This window comes from Melitaea cinxia, chromosome 10 (genome assembly GCF_905220565.1).
Source record: "Melitaea cinxia chromosome 10, ilMelCinx1.1, whole genome shotgun sequence".
Taxonomy (NCBI): domain Eukaryota; kingdom Metazoa; phylum Arthropoda; class Insecta; order Lepidoptera; family Nymphalidae; genus Melitaea; species Melitaea cinxia.
The window spans coordinates 17,539,096-17,562,503 of record NC_059403.1 but is presented as its reverse complement, the minus strand read 5'-3'; the positions used below and the strand labels follow the sequence as shown (position 1 = coordinate 17,562,503).

The following is a 23,408-nucleotide window of genomic DNA, read 5'->3' as shown; positions in this document are numbered from 1 at the left end:
TCATATTGTTTTGTTTCCTTCTTTTTTTCAGACTCAAAAGTTAATGAATCGTCAAAATCAAATTTTTTGTATAAAACTCGTATCTATTTCGAGCGGAAATCAATTCGTTCATCGATTTTGGTGTTATCGTCATCACTTCAACCGAAAGTTAATGAAACTATTCAGAGTTTCCGACTCCGATCTTGTTTCTGTTCGCTCTGCTGGCGCTGCACTACATAATAAAAAAAAATAACCACATGGCGACATTTCCCAAGTCGATCGCACTAGTTTACGAATTTTAACCAAACTTTATGATTATTATATTATATATTATGATTATATTTATTATTATTAGGAAAATATGTTGTTCGTTAGATAATGGAAGATATGATTATATAAAATATCTTTAACAAAAAAGAAAAAATATATAATAATAATAATAAAAATCGTAGATACATTTATACATCTAGAATAAATAACAGAATAGTTAAAAAAATTGTATCATATGTTAGAATAAGAAGCAGTCGGTGGATTCGCGTCTCTCTCGGAGACATTAAGTTAGTCCAACTTAAACAATGATGTTGCTGAGTAACACCGACTTTGATTTTTAAAAAAAAATTACATATTTTAGAAATAAAAAAGGACATGGGTTCAAAAGCCCGTGGATGTATATTACTTATACATAAAAAAAAACTTTAAGTTTACAAAATTATTTAATACAGCTCAGCTGGCATTTGGACACCATTTGATGTAATCCCTGCTTATTAGTTATTGTTGGCTGCTACTTACACAAACATTGATTTTTGTAAACGTTTACATGTACCACATTTGCAAGTGTAACTATTTAAGCGGACTTCGAGGCTTTAGGTCAATATTTCCCTTATTATCTGGCGGCCGTCCAAGGTAAGACGCTGGCCTCCCCTCCTGCACGGATCTCCAGCTCTACTTGGCCATCAGTATTATCGTAGGTTGGTTACAGGAAATGCTTTTGTCAGGTTTTACTTAAGCATTTACACGCTTGGCATTTACACGCTAAGCTGAGTGGCTACGACAGCAAAAAGCAACTAAGAACTAGAACTTAAAAATCCGACTGATGGCGGGATAACCATCCAACTATTGGCTTTGAAACATAAAGGCCGAAGACGGACAGCAGCATCTTCGGTGCGACAAAGCTAGCCCTGCGGTCACCAACTCGCCTACCCAGCGTGGTGGCTATGGGCAAAACACATGAGTTCACGTTATTTTTGGCGCGAACTTGTGGAGGCCTATGTCCAGCAGTGGACTGTATAGGCTGAAGTGATGAGGTCGGAATAAAATTAAATAAAAAAAAACCAGGAGGACACCCAAAATATTCTATGAGGGAAGCAATGAAGCTGGTGGAATAAAACAAAAACAAAGCCTTTTATAAGTATATGTATTATGTAGCTCATTAGGAACCTTAGGTTCTTACTTACTAGTTCTCGATTAAATATTATGAGTCTGAGAATAACTAATACTGTGACAACGTAGAGTACGTTACAGGTTCAGATATTTGTTTGTTTCTTGTTATTATACTTAAGTTTGTGATTAAAATGCGAATACTTGATATTCATTTTTGGCTCTTACCTAAAACTGATAGAACTTTATTAACAGTCAGTGTCTTAAGCCTGCCTACATTACTACAACAAAGCCGCTTCCCGCTGTCTGAGTGCTTAGATCTTTAAAACTACGCAACGGATTTTGATGCAATTTTCTTTAGTAAATAGAGTGAAGGCTTATATCTATAATACATGCATAATATAGTAGAGGACTACTGATTTTTGCAATCGTGCGAAGCCGATGCGGGTCGCTAGTAATTTAATAAAATGATTCACCCCTTTAAGAATAATAATGCTGAGACTAAACTGTTCCATTATAAAGTAACCTAATAATTTGTTGTAAGTCAGTGGTTAACAGTTTAAGCACTAAAAGACTTATTAACATATAGTTAACATTTTTTTAAACCGACGAAAAACCGAGAAGGTAGCAAGTCAGCGCCTATATTTTTTAATGAATGAACAAAGACCACTAAATTACCTTAAATTTAAAGAATTGACCAAATTATGTGAATACAGCGTGAAACATTCAGCGATAAACATTGTTGTGTGCTCTCACGTTTGTGCCTCGTTAACTCGTGTTGCCGTCTCGCTGACATTAACTTCGTGAACGCATTCCCAGAACATTTTCTGACGAAGGGGTGTGTTGCAACGCGCCGCCGCCGCGCATCACGCATTACGTTATTAATTAATTTGCTTGTTTAACGCTGACTCAAAATTACTTATGTATACTTTAAGAACATTAGTAACATTGTAACTTTAATACATTACTTTAAGAACTTAGTTATTAAGGTTAAATAAAAAGGCAATTAATTTTTTGCTTTTCAGTTTTTTCAGCGATTTAATTTTTTCGTTACGAACTGTTTATTAGTTCATCAATACATATGATAAAAATGTAGCGGGTCACTGTTTGTACATGAAGGATACATGAGAAAAAATATTATTGGAACCTTTATCAACGCAAATATTACCCAAAACAATGATCATTAGAATTTTTGTCTGTTCGTCTGTGCGTTTGTTCACGCCAATCTCAGAAATGGCTTATCCGATTTAGATGTGGTCTTCATTAATATATTGTGGTAAGCTTCACTTAACATTTAGTGTTTGTTTCATATCAATCGGTTCATAAATAAAAAAGTTATGTTATAAAACGACTTCATAATCCAAAATAAACCAAAAGATATATTTAAAAGATGCTGTCCAAAGTCATTATTCCTTGCGAACGAAGTCGTGGGCACAGTTAGAAGTTTATTATAAACTCATATCTGCAAAAAACTTTAAGTAAATTGAGCATTTCGTAAATGCAAGTGTGTAGCCAGTAAACCACTACTTTGACATTTTCAGCTAATCGTACATTATAAATGACTAATTACGCGTTATGATAATCTGAAAATTATGTTGTTAACTGTTAGCCCACTCGCCCTACACATAAATAAAAAACAAATAAAACTACATGAACATAAATAATGACAAGTTATGTAATATTTTTTATTAATTATTAATCCGCCAACCCGCATTGGAGCAGCGTGGTGGATTAAGCTCTGATCCTTCTCCTACATGGGGAAAGAGACCTATATACAAGCTGAATATACAAGCGGAATATACAAGCTGAAGCGAATATAATATTTAAAGAAGACATTAGCGAGTTATACACAACTTTACAACTTTTGTGTAAAATCACTAACTACAATCGCTAACATTGATGAAAAAAATTTAATTTAATTGAAAAGTAGCAGATATTTCACGATTAAAAAAGTTAGAAAGTAGACTTCCTTCAACGCTCTCTTCCCATTAGAACAGCCATCACGGTCGTAATCCGCGTCTCAATTAATGCATCGTACAAAGGAATATCGTTTCGGACTTTCCAGAACGGATATTCGGAATACGACAGCGTACTAAGGACGTGTCAAAGTGACGATCGGAAAGTGGAAAGTTTATTTTTGAGAACTCAATTTCCTCAACTAGACGGTTCTAAAGTATTTTCTAGAGCATTCGGCGTTACTGCGGATTAAATAAAAATGTGTATTTTGGACGACTTGATTCATTGTCGACTTATTGAAAAATAGCGCTAAACTTTTCGATATTTTAAATTAAATTTGTATTACTTTAAATATACTAAAATATATATCAGTTTAGTCACATAAGCATTTTATAAAGAAAAGGTTGGAGGGTAATTTTCGTACAAATCATAATTAATCATAATTAAACATTTTTTGAATATCATATCAAAAATTGACCGCTCCAGCGGGATTCAAACCCGCGTCTCCGACTGACCGTGTCGGCGCTCGAGCCAATTAAGCTATGGAACGATGTACCCGCTAGAGCGAAATTCTTGATATGATGATTTTTATTTTTGGTTTAAGCGAACCGTGGCGCGTGGCGGTCAGTCGGAGACGCGGGTTCGAATCCCGCTGGAGCGGTAAATTTTTGATATGATATTCAAAAAATGTTTAGAATCCCTAATGTGTGGGTAACACAAAAATAAAATCGTACATATTATTCATAATTAAATAAAATTATTTGTGTCTGTATTTCGATGTACATTATGAATAAATAAATAAATAAATAAAATAAATAATCTTTATGATTTTATGTCTATATTAACAACTACGATGTCTGGCGCGAACTTGGGAAGGCCTATGTCCAGGCAGGGGACATCAACAGCCTGAACTTACTGACTGACTGACTGATTACAAACTGCATCGTCTACTTACTTTGAGAGTCACAAAAAAAACACCTAGATATTTCTATAAACACAAATATGTGTTTCGTGCGGAAATCGACCCAGCAACAGTTGGTGTTATTGGAACTTTTTGGACCCAGATTAAGGTATAATAAAATGCCATTAAATCACTTGTACCGTATGAAGCTGCGGTCGCGGTTGCATCACACCCGCGTCACATGACCGCGACGGTCCCGTCACGTAACGAGTTATCTGTTTCATATGTCACGCTTTTGTACTGTTTCGTTAAATAATAATCGTGGAATTGTTATTATTACTAACCACTGGCACTGTGGTGTCGACGTGTCGGCATGATGACAACGTGTCAGGGCAACTGGTGCATTAGTCACATCAACTGGTTATTAGAATTTTTTATATTTATGACAAGAAGGCTTCACTTCTAAATTTCTCTGTGATTTTTTTATCTTAAAAATATTACATAAAATCTTACCATCTTTCAAACATCAAACAAGAATATATAGAAAATATATTCTTGTGTGTCTTATATATGGAAAAGCAATGTTGAGTTAAACAATAAAGAAACACCATGTTTTCTTCGTTTTGATTAATTAAATCTCGTCAAATAAATTGTATGAGGTAAGAATGTAAAAAAGAACAAAAGAAAAAAGACGAAATACTTTATTACAAATGAAAAACAATTACAGTACAATTTGTCAATGATTTAAGTGGTATCGCTGAAGGTCATCGCGGACTTATCGCTGAGCAACAATCTCCACCGGACAACCGGGTTTTGAAGATAGGGGCTTGAGAAATACAAGAACGATTTCTACAGTTTAGACCAGGGCTGCAAACTTTAAAATATGTCGGCGCGCCAGATCCAAATTAAAAAAATGTAATAATGTGTACGCGTTTAAAAACTTTTGTAGAGGAATCGAATGAAGTCTGATTTTCCCCTTTCTGTGACATATTGCAATCGCAGTCTGCATTGATACGGCCCGCGGGCCGTATCTTTGACATCCCTAGTTTAGACTTTAAGTTCGATTTGTATAAATATTCTGTATCAAGAATAATAGGCAGTCAATTGTCAAAATACAACATATAGTTTCGAAAAGAATTACGAGCATATACATAAGAAAATTTTTACTTATTTTAACTTAATACGTGACTAATGAAAATTCAATACAAATCTGATTAGTAATTTCTGAAAAACTGAATAATAACATACATCAAGATATAAAGACACGCATTTGAAATACAGTCAATTTTATTTAACCGATAGATATCGATGCGATCAAGTTGTAGGTAGCAGTGAATAAAAGTGTAAAAGTAGGGAATATGTAAAGCATATTGAGGCGGCGGGCGGCGCCGCGGGCGGACACTATCGCGATCAGCGCTCGCATACAAATGCGTCTTGAGCCCGCCGAGGATATGCAAATACCCGATAGCGACGCTCAGATATTCTTAGGAAATATCGAAGACCGTGTTATTATTAATCTTGATAAAACTGCAGTATAATGTTTTTTGAAATGTAAAGGTTCGCTTAAACCGAAAATAAAAATCATCATATCAAAAATTTCGCTCTAGCGGGTACATCGTTCCATAGCTTAATTGGCTAGAGCGCCGACACGGTCAGTCAGAGACGCGGGTTCGAATCCCGCTGGAGCGGTCAATTTTTGATATGATATTCAAAAAATGTTTATGTAAAGATTTTTATAGAATTATAAGTATGTACATATACCTATAAGAGACGCAAACGTTATTCTTCTAGGGTATCATTTGGTAGTGTTACTTGCTCATTCGACTCTTTTTAACATATAAAAAAAGAATATTTGGTTGTCATAATCGACTTAATATAAGCTTGAATGACGTCACTCTGGTATAGCGGTATGTGTACCTTGTAGGCGCTAATACACCGTCGATTGCGGGTTCGATTCCCGTTTGGGATGGATATTTGTATTTGTATAAATGTTTCTTTCCGGCCTGATTGTCTGTCCTTGTGGGTCTTATTACCGTGCCTTGGAGATCTCGTTAAGTTTCTGTCCCGGTTGTTATCATAAACACCCGATAGCGATCGTTACTCATAGTAGAGAACTTATGCGCCAACTCACAGTGGAGCAGCGGGGTGATTTAAGCTCCGATCCTTCTCCTAAATGGAGAAAGAGGAATTTTCTTTTGAACTGAATCGAATATATTTGAAAACTGATTTCAATTATACCTACTTTTAGATGACCTTCGTGGTGAATGACAAAAGTTATAGTTGTACACAACAAAAGTTATAGTTGACTGACTGCTAAAGTAGGGCACAGCAGGAATTTCCTGCTCAAAATATGGAGCAGCCCGACTGGGGTAGTACCTCGACCTTGCAGAAGATCACAGCTAAATAATACTGTTTTCAAGCAGTATTGTGTTCCTGTTGGTGAGTAAGGTGACCAGAGCTCCTGGGGGAATTGGGGATTGGGTCAGCAACGCGCTTGCGATGCTTCTGGTGTTGCAGGCGTCTATAAGCTACGGTAATCGCTTACCATCAGGTGAGCCGTACGCTTGTTTGCCGACCTAGTGATATAAAAAAAACACAACACACTCAAAACTAAAACTTATGAAGTTTAATCTTAAAATTTTAAGTTTAACCATATCTTTAGCGATTCGTACGGGAAGTAGCGAGTCATTCACAATTCAAGTGTATTTGACAACTTATTTGAGAGACTCAGTGATAAATTGCATCAAAAATTTTAGAAATAAATATTTTTTTATAGTAACAACAACAAACGTTTTTTTTTTTTGTTATCGCAGGGGAACCCATTTATGGGTGATATCTAGGACGCCCGGGTAGGCAGTCCTAGACCGTATGTCGGCATCAACACTTGGGGGTGCACTACCGACCAAACCCCTGCGGGAGCCTTCAGCCGCTTTAATTGGAGGGTCCCGGATCTGCAGGCAACAGGATCCTTCCAGCGACCGGCTGGCCTCGGCGAAAAGGTCAGACTTCTCCTCCATGGGGACTGTCTGGCTCACCTCTGAACAATCCCGATGACGAACAACAACAAACGTGGGATCAACTAATGTATTAAGACTTAGTAGTCTTAGTCCAGTCCATTCTTCCATGGGTACAGTGTGGTAGCTCATAGGCTTATAGAGGCTTCTAACCATACCGAGTATCAAATTCCAATCCAGTTTCTATCTCATTTATAATCATCATTAAAATTTTATTTAAATCTCATAATTAATTCATTCAGTACTTTCAGATTGATGCAAGGTCACAGTCATACAGATGGCTTAAAAAAAAAAGAAAGAAAACTTTTTTTATGGCCTACCAGTTTACAAACGTTGAAATGACAAATACATTATACTCGTAACATACAATACACATTATAACATACAGAGAAAAAAAAATAACAAGGAATGCATAGATAAAACTAAAAAAGTATAGGCCAACTAGGTTACTGCCTCAGCGTTGTTTTTGACAGCAAAAATTTGCTGCTAAATACGCTGATATTCTGGCAGAACCTGGTATAAAACAATAAACGACAAACTGACAGACAACCCAGATACATTTACAGAGAAGAAAAGCCGTAACAGATACTTATATTTTATTAGTGTAAGAAGTAAGAGAAAAATAAATAAAAATAAGTGAAAAAAAACCACATAATTATTCATTTATTGCTCGTATAGGCTGGATGAGGTTGCGGAAAACCATGATGTTTGGTACCACTACTACGTCCAGCACTGAACTGCAATTGACTGAACTTAGTTACTATATGAAAATCTCGTGTCACGATGTTTGTCTCGTCTAATCTTTGAAACTACTTGACCGATTTTAATAAAATTTTGTGCAGATATGTAACTTTGTCCACCATAAAATAAAGACTGTATTATATTTCGATTAATCATCGCGATATTATATATGCAATTACGATTTACAGATTTTTGACTTCAGTATCGATTGTAGTTACCTCCGAAAAATTTTCAAAATACCCTCATATGTCTATCACGTTTTTTTTAAATAATATGTATAGATATTTATCGAATATCATCGAATCACCAGAATATTATTTCATATTTTGAAAAACATCAAGTAGTGTCAATAGCGTTTAGCGGGACACTGTCACGACAACTCGTGATTCCGGCGGGAGATAACATCGGCGCTAACACTCGCTAATTCTCTTGGATTCGTGCTAATAGCGCTGTTATAACAAAACGAACGTTTAAATTGCTATTGTAATTTAGCTTTTTTGTTCCATATTGCTTTATTAAAACAAAAACAAAACTTTTTTCTTCTTTCTTTTTATCTATAACGTGGTTATTGTACATAAGTTATATGATGATGAGTGATTGATATATGAAATGAAATGATTGATTTAACCTATATTCATCATTACAGCCTATACAGTCCACTGCTGGACATAGGCCTCCACAAGTTTACGTCAAAAATAACGTGAACTCATGTGTTTTGCCCATAGTCACCACGCTGGGCAGGCGGGTTGGTGACCGCAGTACTGGCTTTTTCGCAACAAGGACGCTGCTGCCCGACTTCGGCCTGTGTATTTCAAAGCCAGCAGTTGGATGGTTATCCCGCCATCGGTCGGCTTCTTAAGTTCCAAGATGGTTGTGGAACCTTGTTATCCCTTAGTCGCCTCTTACGACACCCACGGGAAGAGAGGGGGTGGCTAAATTCTTTAGTGCCGTAGCCACACAGCACCTACCCTAAATTAGGAATGTATAATGATAATTTATTATACTCTATTTTTTTTTTAATCTTTATTTATTTGTTGAGGGTTTATTCGTACATTGAAAATATCACTCTCATAGCTGTTTATATTATTGCTATCGACGCTTAAATAGTAGTTAATACAATTATACAGTATTAAAGCCTCCGCTGACACTGAATTGCTAATATCAACAAAATAATATTATCGCATAATATTTATAAAAAAAAGGAAACGTAACAATATGTTGGCTTCCTATGTAATAAAAAACTTGATTTTGACGTTTGGCATCCAAAAAACTTCGAGCCCGTTGGGACCGCAATAGTTGGAACATATTTTTGAGCAGGATATTTCCTGCCGTGCCCCACCCCATTTAGGCTTCAAAACATTGACACAGTAAAATAAACAAGGAAAATAAGTAACGCATTGTTTAGCCACTTGCCGTCATAACTCGAAACTTGTGAAGTAGGACGCGTTAGACTAATTGTGACGCACGTAATGACCGTTGCACGGAACTGTTGTTTGCGACAAAAGACCTGCTCGTAAGTTAACAAATGTTTTCTAACTCCCGACCAAGTAATGAACGTCAAACATCTAATCGTCCAGGTGTATCTCTGAGAGTAATTACGTTTTATAGCTCTGCACTAGCCATAGTCCACAATTTTACTTGCCTGTCCCGTTAGAGTAACATTAACTTATCTACTTTTTGTGGCCAGTGGAGCAGGCGTGTCCTGGAGTAGAGACCGCGTGTTGGCAAACGCAGTGTGGGACGTCCTACGGACCGCTCGATCTGTGACGATCTGCGTAAGATTGCCGGTGGAGGCTGAAGGAGGATTGCGGAAAACCAGAATGTTTGGCGCATGATGGGATCCCAGAGAAATCGAGGGAAACTCTCGAAAATCCGCATAACTTTTTACTGGTTGTACCGATTTTGATGATTTTTAATTTAATCGAAAGCCGATGTTTATCATGTGGTCACATTTAAATTTCATCGAGATCTGATTACAACTTTTGGAGTAATCTTTGATAATGCGTATTTACTTGACTATTTTTTCGTCTACCTAAGTTGTATTACTTGTCGATATAACTGAAGTCAGTTTTTCAAAACACAATTCTGCAAACACAATTATTATACACTTCACTTGTAGGTGCATATATTTCTGGTGGATAATTTGATAAAGAAGATAAATCGACAAGGCATTAGCGGAGCGGTCACGATCTCTGGCTGTTGCGGTTGCGATCCCCGCTCATGACATACATTCGTGTTGGCTATACAGATGTTTGCGGTCTGGGCGTTTGTGCTTGTGTATATTATGTGTTATTGAATGCCCAACACAGCAGTTAATCCTATTGTAGGCCATTGACTGTGAGGCATTTATTTATTTAATAGTTAAAAATACGACCGCTCTGGTGTAATTGTGCGTGTGCCGTGTCGGCGGCGCCTAAACACTGATGGTCGCGAGTTCGATTCCCCCTCGGAGTAAATATTTGTGTTTATACTAATATTCATTTCCGGTCTGGTTGTTAGTCTTTGTGGGTCTCTCCACTGTTCCTCGGGGAGTACGTTAAGCTGTCAGGCCGGTTGTTTTCACGTACGCCTGATAGCTATCGTTACTCATAGTAGGGAATACATCCGCCAACCCACATTGGAGCAGCGTGGTGGATTAAGCTCAGATCCTTCTCCTACACGGGGAAAGAGGCCTATGCCCAGCAGTGGGATATTACAGGCTGAAGCGATAAATTAAATCTATCGTTCTAGCTGTCAGTAGTATCCAACTTAAACGTAACGTAGACACTAATCCAAATCAAGCTTTTTCAGATGTATTAATCTTTCTACATACCTTAATATAATTATAATAATCTTACTACAGTTGTTCAAAGTTTGAAACAAAATGAAATATTTTTTTTGAATATCATATCAAAAATTGACCGCTCCAGCGGGGTTCGAACCCGCGTCTCCGACGTACCGTGTCGGTCTAGCCAATTAAGCTATGGAACGATGCACCCGCTCGAGCGAAACTTTCGATACGATAACTTTTAATTTCGGTTTAAGCGAACCGTGGCGCCGTCTATAGTGAGCTCTTTACAGAAACCCGTAACTATTCAAAGTTTCATATTACAATGAAAATCTTTGACAGGAGACGACACCGTGCTATTTTTAATAACTAAGATTTTTATTTTTTGTGTTACCCACATTAGGAATTCTAAACATTTTTGAATATCATATCAAAAATTGACCGCTCCAGCGGTCCAGCTCCGCTCCGACACGGTACGTCGGAGACGCGGGTTCGAACCCCGCTGGAGCGGTCAATTTTTGATATGATATTCAAAAATGTTTAGAATTCCTAATGTGGGTAACACAAAAAATAAAAATCTTAGTTATTAAAATGAAATATATTTTCTTTATAAGTGTACGATAGAAACGACGAGGAGGCTAATTACCCGTTAAATGTAACGGATAATATCATTTTAATCCACCGCTGAGCGCACTACTTCATTCTGGTATTACCTACGAGCCAATGCGGGACAAATAGACGTAATATCTGAACAAACTAATAATAACATCAGATTATTATTCAAATTTATTATTATTAAGCGGGGTTCTTGTTTGAACGTAAACAATATTATATTGTATGTATTTATCGACACCCCTCGACCTACCGTTTAGTTTTTTTTTTTTTTATATCACTAGGTCGGCAAACAAGCGTACGGCTCACCTGATGGTAAGCGATTACCGTAGCTTATTGACGCCTGCAACACCAGAAGCATCGCAAGCGCGTTGCCGACCCAATCCCCCCAAGAGCTCTGGTCACCTTACTCACCAACAGGAACACAATACTGTTTGAAAACAGTATTATTTTGCTGTGATCTTCTGTAAGGTCGATGTACTACCCCAGTCGGGCTGCTCCATATTTTGAGCAGGAAATTCCTGCTGTGCCCTACCTCAGTTGTTTAGTTTAATATAATAAAGATATAAAATTCCACAAATTACGATTTTATTTCATACAGGTTAGCTTACTAAGCTGCTGATATACAGACACGGACAGACCAACTTATACTCTCTGTTTCAGTAAGTGTGAAAATGTATACCTGTTTTTTTTTTCTATGAGAAGTAATGTATAAAACAACACAATTTTCAACTTATTTTTTTATCATATAAGTATAGGGTAAAACAAGATCAGCGTTATTAAATTGTTTAAAAATACACATTCAAGTTATCCAAACTTCTACCTCGAAATTTCGACAGTTTAATGAAGACTTTACACAGCGTTAAAACCGCGGAAAATATGAGACATTCTCGGCTCTACGATGCTAAAAGGTTCCATAAAAGCGCCGAAATCTCGTTACGAACGAAAACATTGAACAGAAGGCGTTCACTAGAATTAACGCTTTCAAAGAGCTCGGTGCTAATGGCCCTAAATATGGTTTCGGTTTGGAAAATAGACGATGTCCAAAAAAGTTTTAATGATGTTTGTAATATGGAATATATTGGCGTATTCAGTTATATGAAAAACTGAAATAATCAGGTTGTCTAAGAATGTCTCCTTTTTACTAGAATATATCAATTTTTTTTTTTTTTTTTTTGTAATCTGCGTTTCTCATTAAAAATGAAATTTTAAAATTAAATAATTACAGATATTTACAAATACGGCACATTTCTTTACAATTTAGTAAGCTATGCGAGTAATGTAGAGTGCTTTGTAACATGTTTAAATGTTACTGCTATTTTGTTTGGTTAGGCGTTGTTGTTTGTTTGGTTGGATTATTTAGTATATTTAATAATAACAACAATTCTTATATCTCTTAATAGTCTCTTCGTCTAAAATAAATTAATTAAACATTTATTATTTTTTTTTTATTTGAATACCCTCATTTTTTAAGTCGGCTAAATATATATATATAATAACACATATATATATAACATAGCAGCTTATGATTCACAATTGCTAAAGTATGTGTTTTTGGTTTTACATTTATTAATCGTCCGTCCATTTCACAATTTACAAGTACAATTAGCAGAAAATCACTTAAATGCGAGTTAAAATTACCTAACAGCAAGATATTACCTAATGTGATCATAAAGTTACCAAGAAAGTTCAGCGAGCCCGTATTTGCGTTAGATCGCTTCATTGTCGCAAGTTGGTCGCGCGAGTCACTCGGAGTTTTCAAGAACTCGCAAATAGAGTGTCTTAGTGGAAGTTGAATTCTGTTGACTTTTGACTTAGTTACTCCTTCGTAGTCCGCCCAGTTTGTGTGATAGTTTAGTCCGTTCCGAAGGTATGTCCTTTCTCACTCACTATGTAGTGGAGTACACGACAATTGCTCTATTTAAATGAGGTAGGGGACAGGAGGAAATACCCTACTCAAAATCTGGAGCAGTCTGATTGGGGAAGTACCTCGACCTAAAAATACTGCTTTCAAGCAGTATTGTGTTCTTGTGGAGAGAAAGGTGACTGAGGGGAAGACCTACTGGGGGGTTTGGTTGTTGGGTCGGCATCGCGCTTACAATGCTTCTGATGTAGCAGGTGTCGATAAACTACGGCAAAGCGGCTTACCATCAGGTGAGCTGTGCGCTTCTTTGCAAAGGCACTTGTATGAACAAATGAAAATGAAAAAAATAGTAGACATCTGACGTTTTTTGCACATCAAGAACAAACTACTGAATTGGTTTCAATTAAGTATTCAATTAGAAATTTGACACGTACCCAAAAAGCTTAGCAATAACTTGACTTTTATAAACCAATGTGTGTTGTAATAAAAAATGTACGATGTATTACGAATATGCTATGTCTTTGTCTTCATTACGAGATGATACAACTACGTTATTACGTAGTTAGCTCACGTCTTTTTAAACTACGTACCACATAATATTCAAACCATATACAAACTGCGGTCTCTGTCAGACTATTCTGATTTTTTTTTCCGTTAATATAGCACTTTTTTCGGAGTTCATGTTACGTATATTGTAGTTTTACAGTGAATTGATAAAAAGTATTTGGAAAAATATGTTTAAATTTTAATATTGATATCGTTATAATTTTTTTTTTATCTTTATTTTTCTTGTCCCCACACTTACAAATTCAACAACTTTCTTCAACGTAATGCTGTTTACAATCACGCTCATCTGTTACGTCGTTGTCATAGTCAATATTCATACGGTAAAAACTACATACACAATCAGTAAGCGTTCGCACTGCAGCAAAAAGTTATTTTTAAGTTCCCCGACCCAGCGGCCATTATCGCTCTGTATCCATTTGTGAAATAAAATAAATGGCTTCGGTAAATGGAAGCGAAATTTTGACGCGTCGTTTTAAAAGCACGCCAGTTCAGTGGGCTTGTGTGTTTTAAAAAATGCGCTCTTTTCCGAGAACTCTCCGCGCTGGATGTTTAACGTTTAATAACTATTTTTAAACCGATTTTATCGACGGCGTTATTAGTTGGAAGCGATTGTCTATTGGTGCTGTGTGGCTACGGCACTAAAGAATTTAGCCACCCCCTCTCTTCCTGTGGGTGTCGTAAGAGGCGACTAAGGGATAACATGGTTCCACACACACTCACACACACACACACACTTCAGCCTATCGCAGTCCACTGCTGGACATAGGCCTCCCCAAGTTCGCGCCACACATCCCGGTCTTCCGCAATCCTCATCCAGCCTACACCGACAATCTTACGTAGATCGTCGGTCCAACGGGCCGGAGGACGTCCCACACTGCGTTTGCCAAGACGCGGTCTCCACTCTAGGACCCGTCTACTCCAACGGCCATCGGTCCTGCGACACAGATGACCAGCCCACTGCCACTTCAATTTGCTAATTCTGTGGGCTATGTCGGTTACCTTCGTTCTCTCGCGGATAGTCTCATTTCTAATCCTGTCTTTGAGAGAGACCCCAAGCATAGCCCGTTCCATTGCACGTTGAGCGACTTTAAACTTGTGGACCAGTCCCTTGGTCAGTGTCCACGTCTCGGCTCCGTATGTTAACACAGGCAGGACGCATTCCTCGAAAAATTTTGTCTTCAAGCATTGCGGAATCTTCGAAGTGAATCTTCCACAACCACCTTGGAACTTAAGAAGCCGACCGATGGCGGGATAACCATCCAACTGCTGGCTTTGAAATACACAGGCCGAAGACGGGCAGCGGCGTCTTTGGTGCGACAAAGCCAGTACTGCGGTCACCAACCCGCCTGCCCAGCGTGGTGACTATGGGCAACACACATGAGTTCACGTTATTTTTGGCGTAAACTTGTGGAGGCCTATGTCCAGCAGTGGACTGTATAGGCTGTAATGAGAGAGAGATTGTCTATGGAGCCGCGGCTTCCAAATTTTATTCTTTATTATTTTATTCGTTATTCTTTATTCATTTGTGTTTTGTTTATTTTAAGTTTAAAGTGACAATTTAAAAAATAAAACAAACCCAAGCATAATAATAGTCTCTAATTAAATTGCTTACGCTAACAAATAATTATGACTATGGATTTTATTATCAAACTAGCCGTGCCCGCGACTTCGTTCGCGTGGAATTTAACAAAAGATATTGTTCAGTCACAGAGTTATTAAAAAATCTAAAATAAAATAAGGCTAAGTTACGCCTTATTACATTAACTATCTGCCAGTGAAAGTCCCATCAAAATTGGTCCAGCGGTTTCAGAGATTAGCCGGAACAAACCGACAGACAGACAGACGGAAAAAAATTATAAAAAATATCATTTTGGTATATATACCTTGTATACATATGCATTTAGTTAAAAGCGGTTATTTTAATTTTACAAACAGACACTCCAATTTTATTTGTTTGTATAGATATTTTACGGCATATTTACAAATGTTCTACGTCACCCAATTATATTTTTTACTATTATGGCTGAAAAAAACCTGATGCAGAAATTACAAGCGAAGTCGAAAATATGAAATATCGTTAACGAAGTTAGTTCTGAATGTTCGCAATTTATATTTTTTCCTCCGTGACTCCAAGTTTAGTTCATTAAGAAACTTTCCTTAAAACTCTATAAATGTCGTTTCAAAAATAATTCTTATAATTTTATATGAATTTTAAATTGAGTTCTCAGTTTGGAGTTTTTTTTATCGATTTTTTAAGTAAAGGCTTATACTCTATGGCTTTAAACATGATGTAAAGATTCCGGTTTTTATATATATTTATCAAAAAAACTCATTAGCTATATCAGTCGGCTGTGACCGATAACACAAGCATTAAGTTGCATACCGTAGGAACAGACGGCCAGGCGCAGGTGTATGTTATAAGATGAAAAAAAAAATCACAGTCATACACACAAGCACAAACGCGTCGACCAAGTCCTCGTCAAACATCTGTATTGCCCACAATGTTCGTACATTTGTCCTGTGTTGAGATCGAAACCGCGTCTGCCAGCGCGCCTTTTGCTTATAACCACCGCACTAACTAATCGTCTGGACGGATATGCTTCGGCATATCAAATGGTCTATTAGTGTAGTATAAAAATTTACTTGCAAACGAAAAAAACCGACTACAATTACAACGACAACTAATACAACGTAGGTCGACGAAAAAATTGTAAAGTAAATGTAAATGGGACCACGTGACAACCATTCGATTTAAATAAAATCATCCCAATCGGTATATTTGAGGAAACATACTTTAAAAAATACAGTCGAATTGAGAACCTCCTCCTTTTTTGGAAGTCGGTTAAGAAAGGGGCGTGTTAGACTGTTAGTCCAGTCATTACGTCGGAAAAATCGGGTTAGAAATGCAAATGAACCGAGAAAGCCAAATTTTGGATATTACGTGGGGGATGGCTAGAAAAGCTTAAGTTCAAATTGTCGACCAAAATAACCTTGTGGGTTTTCCGCCATCTTGAAAAAAGGGTTAAACTCAGTTTTTTTATCATATGTATGTATGTATTTATCATATGTTGTGATGGCAACTAGTGCGTATATATCTATCTACGAATTTTGATTAAGGAGCCCGGTAGCGTTGCACTGAATTCACTTATAAAATAAAACTACCGGGTTTGAACTGTGGTTCGGACGAGATTTATTGCACTAATTTAAACTAACGGTTAAGGCCTACTAGTCACCTTTGACCTCTCGCTTGGCCTGGTCTCTTTTTCAAAACAAATTTTCGTTTCTTCATATGGTATAATATAAAACAAATGATAGCGCGATTTATTCTACTACTAACGCCATCTTGTAGTAAATAATAAAAATTATGTAAATTAACAATATATCAAACTTATAACTTAATTTACTTCACAAGTAACGCCCTCTTTTAACGAATAGAAAAAAATTATACAAAATTAGCTTTATAAAATGATCTTAAACATACCGCCCACCAAGGACGTTACTGAGGGAACGTCCTTCAAAATTTTGATAAAAGTTGTACTACGTTACAAGACTTACACTACATATAGAACTTATTTGATCTTACTTTAAGTTTGATCTTGAAAAAAAAAATACAATCCTTATACAATAATAAATCAAAGAAACGAAATTTAAATAAATGAAAATATTTGAACTTGAACTGCATCAACTGTTACTAGTATAACAAAATTTAAAATAATTCGTAACTTATATAAAACTAAAAATCTATCAAATCCTTTAAATATAAGATTTGGATTTAAATATAGCATACAATAATTAGAGTTATTAATAATAACAATATCACATTGTTATTACAATATAAAGATGAATTGAACCTTAAATTTATGCTTAATAAACTAGGTATAACTACTATGACAATGGTTTACTTAACTTAAAATAACACAATAAGATGTAATTATAAACAATTGATAAAACTATGCTATTCTGCTACAGGTAAAATACAAATTTTTGATGTTGGTCTTTTAATAGTAGATGATTTTGTGCGCAATGTGACTACACGAGTTATGCCATCATCACCTGGATGTTTTTCCAAGATGCGACCCAACAACCAACGACTAGGTGGCAAATCATCTTCTTTTATCAAGACAATGTCTCCAATTTTAGGTTCAGGAACAATATAAGACCATTTATACCGATTCATTAAATTTGAGAGGTATTCATTATACCAACGCTTCCAAAACGACTGTACCATCCCCTGAACAAATTGCCAACGCGATAGTAAGCTTAAATTTGGACTTTCATGTTGATTATCTGGTACGCTAACTAAGGGTTCCCCTATTAGAAAATGTCCAGGTGTTAAAGGTAACGGTTCACCGGGCTCATCCACATGAATAATGCTTATGGGTCGCGAGTTCAAGCAAGCTTCAACTTGACTAAGAAGTGTGGTGATCTCTTCAAACGTGAGAGTAGCAACACCAATCACCCGTTTCACGTGAAATTTCGTAGACTTTACTCCTGCTTCCCAAAGACCACCAAAATTTGGACTATGAGGAGGAATAAAGTGCCACTCAGTTCCGTTAGCTTCTAAGTGTTCTGCTATTGATGGTTGAATCGAAACTAAGTCCTGTAATTCCCTAGAGGCACCCACAAACGTTGTACTGTTATCACTCCATAGCTTGGCACAGTGGCCTCGCCTAGACACGAATCTTCTAAATGCAGCCAAAAATGACTGTGTACTCATATCACTCACTGCTTCTAAATGCAGGGCACGAGTGACCATGCATACAAACAGGCAAATGTACCCCTTATAAGACCGGTGACCACGACCTTTCGTTGTCCTAATGTTTATGGGTCCCGCATAATCCACTCCACTGTGTAAAAATGGTCGTGCTGGAGTGCATCGAACAGATGGTAATGATCCCATAAATTGCTTTTGGATTTTAGCTCTCTGCCTAGCACACTTAACACACTTATGAACTTGATATTTAACTAGATTCCTGACCCCTTTAATCCAGTAAGCTGTTCTCAAATAATTTATCATTAATTGCAGACCTCCGTGCAATGTTTTCTTATGAGCATCATCTATGATAAGACGAGTTATATGACTAGAGTGCGGCAGAAGTATTGGATGTTTCATTTGGTCACTCAACTGTGATTTCTCTAGTCTACCTGCAACTCTGATAATGCCCTTAGCATCAAGATATGGACATAATGATTTTAATGAACTTGATTTTAATTGTAAATATCCTTTATCTTTTAATTGTGTATATTCTTTTGTATATATTTCCTTTTGTGTTTGTCTTATACAGCATTCTAACGCACCGTCTAACTCTACCTTTTGCAAATATAGTCCGTGATATATTTTGTTCTGTTTTAGAAATCTTCGACAGTACGCGATTGTTCTGAGTAATTTCGTTAACGTCGAAAATCGTTCAAATAATCCGCTTTCAGGAACTAAGGCTACATGAGTCTTCACTGACTCCTCAATGTCTACATTAACTTCAGTCCTATAAGTTGGTCTACTGTAGTCTAATTTAGTCGCTTTTAAGAATGCCGGTCCACGAAACCATAAATCACAGGTAAGTAATGAGCTTGGTAGTATTCCCCTTGATGCAATGTCCGCTGGGTTATTCTTGGTTGAAACGTGAAACCATTGAGATGCTTTTATATTATTTAAAATTTCAGATGTTCGATTGGCCACAAAAGTCTTCCATCTACTTGGGTGGCTATTTATCCAGGCTAGCACGACTGTAGAATCTGTCCATGCTCTGATGTTGTCTTTAGGTATTTTCAGGACTTCAGCTGTTTCATTTAACAATTGTGCCAATAGAACTGCGCCACACAACTCCAAGCGAGGAATACTCACTTGTTTTACAGGTGCTACTCTGGTTTTTGCAACTAGTAGTGATACTTGTACTTCGCCTCTGTGATCCACGATCCTCAAATAAATTACCGCTGAGTAAGCTGTTTTAGACGCATCACTAAACCCATGAAGCTCCAACTCATCATTCAATTTAGTACCAAGCCAACGAGGTATCCTTATACAAGTAAGTAGTGATAGCTCTTTATGATATATATTCCATTCTTCAACCAATTCTGTTGAAAGTTTTTCATCCCAATCCACACCTGCAAGCCACAATTTTTGAATGAACACCTTTGCTAGTATCACACTGGGAGCTAACCAGCCTAAAGGATCGAACAATCGAGCTATGTTTGAAATTATAGATCTTTTGGTTACAGGTGCAGTCGTCGTTGGAGGAAGATTCACGGTGTACTGGAAAGTGTCATCCTTGCGATTCCAGGTAAGTCCTAGGATTTTCATTATATTATCCATTTTTATTTCTACTCCTTTTTCTTCACTGTCTATTTTATGTATTTTTGAGTATCCTTTTATATCTATGTCCTTATGAATATCTATATTTCTTCTATATTTATTTATTTGTCCTTCACTGCATTCCATTAATTTTATTTTGTCTATTATTTCTTGATTGTTACTATTCCATTTCTGCAATTCGAATCCACCTTTTCCTAATAATCCTGTCACTTGTTTATATATTTCTATTGCCGTGTCTACGGTGTAACATCCTGTCATTAAATCATCCATATAAAAACAACTGAGAACTTTGTCCTTTGCAAGTGGGTAATTTTCACCTTCATCTAAAGCTACCTGGTGAAGTGTTCGAACTGCTTGGTAAGGCGCAGAAGCTGTTCCAAAGGTGACCGTTGTCAATTCATAGTCTCTTATTTCCTTTTCAGGGTCGTCACGCCAAAGTACACGTTGAAACATGACATCAGTTTCTGCTACCTTGATTTGACGATACATTTTGATAATATCTGCAACTAGAGCTATGGAATACACCCTCCATCTTAATACAGTGTGTCTTAAGTCTGCTTGAAGTGTCGGTCCAACCATAAGAGTGTCATTCAGTGAGACTCCGTTGCTGTTCTTTTGTGAAGCATTAAACACAACCCGAACCTTTGTGGTAGATTTATCGTCCCTTACCACGGCATGATGAGGTAAGTAGACAGCTGCTTCTTTATTCAAATCTTTCGCTTCAACAAGCCTCATATGTCCTAATTCTAGATATTCATGTATTACTTCACAGTACTTTTCCCTTAAATCCTTATTATTTCTTAATTTTCTTTCTAATGATATTAATCTTTTTTCAGCTATAGCACGTGAATTTCCAGATTTGCAAGATAGATCTACTTCTTTAAAAGGTAACCGAACAATGTATCTTCCGCTTTCATCTCTTCTTGTTGTAGAACTATAAAATTCTTCACATTGTTTCTCTTCAGGTGTGAGTATTTTCTTTTGACCACTTTGCTCTTCTATTTCCCAAAATTTCTTGAGGATATCATCTTCATTTACTTGTACATGCATTACATTTATTTTTTGTGACCTTTCCATATTTCCTGTAGAAATTGTTCCTGATAAAACCCACCCTAAAGTAGTATTCTGTGCAATCAAATTACCATAAGGATTTTTAATAATACCATTTTTTATGATGTAACTATAGCCGTCCGCTCCCAACAATATATCGATTTTATTAGAGTTCTTAAACCCAGGATCTGCAAGAAATAATTTCGTTGTATCTAACCAATTCAGTGTGGTTTCGATGCTGCGCTCAGGTAAGTAAGATGTTATTTTCTTTAATACATACGCCTTTACTTTAATTACAAACTCGGGGTCTATTCGGGACTGTAAAGTCAAATACACCATATGCTTTACCACGGTTGACTCATCCTTTCCAAGACCCGAAATAAGACCTTGTATAGGAATCTTTTTCAGTCTCAGACACTGTACAGTGGCCTCTGTTACAAAGCAAGCCTGCGAACCCTGATCAAGCAAGGCACGTGCGGAATAATACTCACCAGTCCAAGACTCGATCTTTACTAATGCAGTGGCTAATAAAACCTGACTAGGACGAGTCACCTCTCCCGTAGACAAGCAAGAAACTATTGGTGGTGAATTAGTTGAAGGGCTAGATTGTTGTGCCGAACTGGATTGGTTTGCCTCATGATCTATATGAAGCAGAGAATGGTGACGCTTCTTACAAACTCTGCAAGTCGCGTCCCTTTTACAATTATACACGCTATGATTACTACCCAAACAGTTAAAACAAATACTATTGTTCTTAACAAAATTACGTCTTGTTTCAATTGGCTCTTTAGCGAACCTTTTACAAAAGCAAAGCTTGTGGAACTCTGAACAGTACTCACAGCGCATAGGTGAACTCGTGGCTAACATTGACTTTGAACTATGAGAACCATCAGCACTCTTATTGGCCCGATGAACAGTGACATTTTTTGGCTCCATACACTCCAAAGCTCTAAAACGTTTTTCAATAAAAACTTTAAATTGGTCAAAGGTTGGCAGATCGTTGTTGGAATCGCTATTAGATATATATAACTCCCACTGTTTACGCGTCTCGTTATCTAATTTAAATGAAACAATATGTATGATAATAACATCCCATGTACTCACATTTATATTTAGATTTTTAAGTGCATTTAAACAATCACATGTGGTGTCGAGCAATTCTTTCAACGACATTGCTGATTCCGTATGTATGCGTTTTTGACCAAACAATCTTTTTAAAATACAATTACTTAAATATTTTTTATTATTATAACGTTTTTCTAACAGTGCCCAACACTCACTGTAATTAGCATCAGTTATTGGAGTGTGGCGAATAAGCTGTTCAGCTTCACCAGACAGGTGACTTTTTAGATAGTGGAGCTTTTGTACATTATCAAGAGACTCATTTTTGTGAACTAATGATATGAAAAGATCATGAAACGTAGTCCATTCACCATATTTGCCAGAAAATATTGGTATAGCGATTTTTGGCAACTTAACAAAAGAATTAGGTGACTTAGTTGAACTAGAATTACTATCACCTTGTACAGAACACTTGCTTACACTAATTTTATTAAGTGTTGTTTTCATAAGGCTTTTATACATTATATAAGTGTCCTCCACCCCATCATAAATATCAACAACTTTTTGACCTATATCCTCTATTTTAAACTTTTCATATATTTTAGTATTAGTATCTTTAAATAATGACCAATCTTTCTCTAGCAATTCTTGTCTTGCTTCTATATATTCGACCGTTAATTTGTCTTTATTACATTTTTTAAAGTTAGTCAATCCTCTAGTTATAACATTTTGTAAATCCTTTAAAACATTAAGCAATCCGTCCATTTTTATAATAACTTATGATATATACTATTTCAACTAATATAGGTAATCTTTATATTGCAAAAAAAAACTAATAACTCAAAGTAAATATTGATATAAAAAGAAAAACACTAAGTTATTAAACAATTTATAAAGCAAGATCCGATTGCAGTTAGTATAAATATTACAAGTTAAATGAAATGAAATATCATAAAATTTTCTAAGTCTCAAAAAATGTTTAAAATTTTACAAGTGTTTTAGACACATTAAAGTTTGACGGAAATCGGACATAGACTTCTCGTTCCCCCGTTTTTTATAAAATATTCTAAGTCCTTAATTAACATGCACAGTTACTAAGTTAATTTTAAATTAAAACAATAATTTTCTAAGTCTAAGAATGATCACAAATATATAAGTCCAAATTTCTTCGAATTTTTTAAAGTTGAAATCTTCATATAAATTAAGTT

General features: G+C 36.3%; 1 protein-coding gene across 1 annotated transcript; it reads right to left on the bottom strand.

Moving 5' to 3' along the window:
- Positions 1 to 17,733: 17,733 nt before the first annotated feature.
- LOC123657499 lies at positions 17,734 to 22,005 on the bottom strand. Its single transcript, XM_045593042.1, has 2 exons — positions 19,077 to 22,005; positions 17,734 to 19,001 (listed from the first exon to the last, which is right to left on the bottom strand). The coding sequence occupies exons 1-2, from the start codon at positions 22,003 to 22,005 to the stop codon at positions 17,734 to 17,736; spliced, it is 4,197 nt and encodes a 1,398-aa protein (XP_045448998.1).
- Positions 22,006 to 23,408: the final 1,403 nt, after the last annotated feature.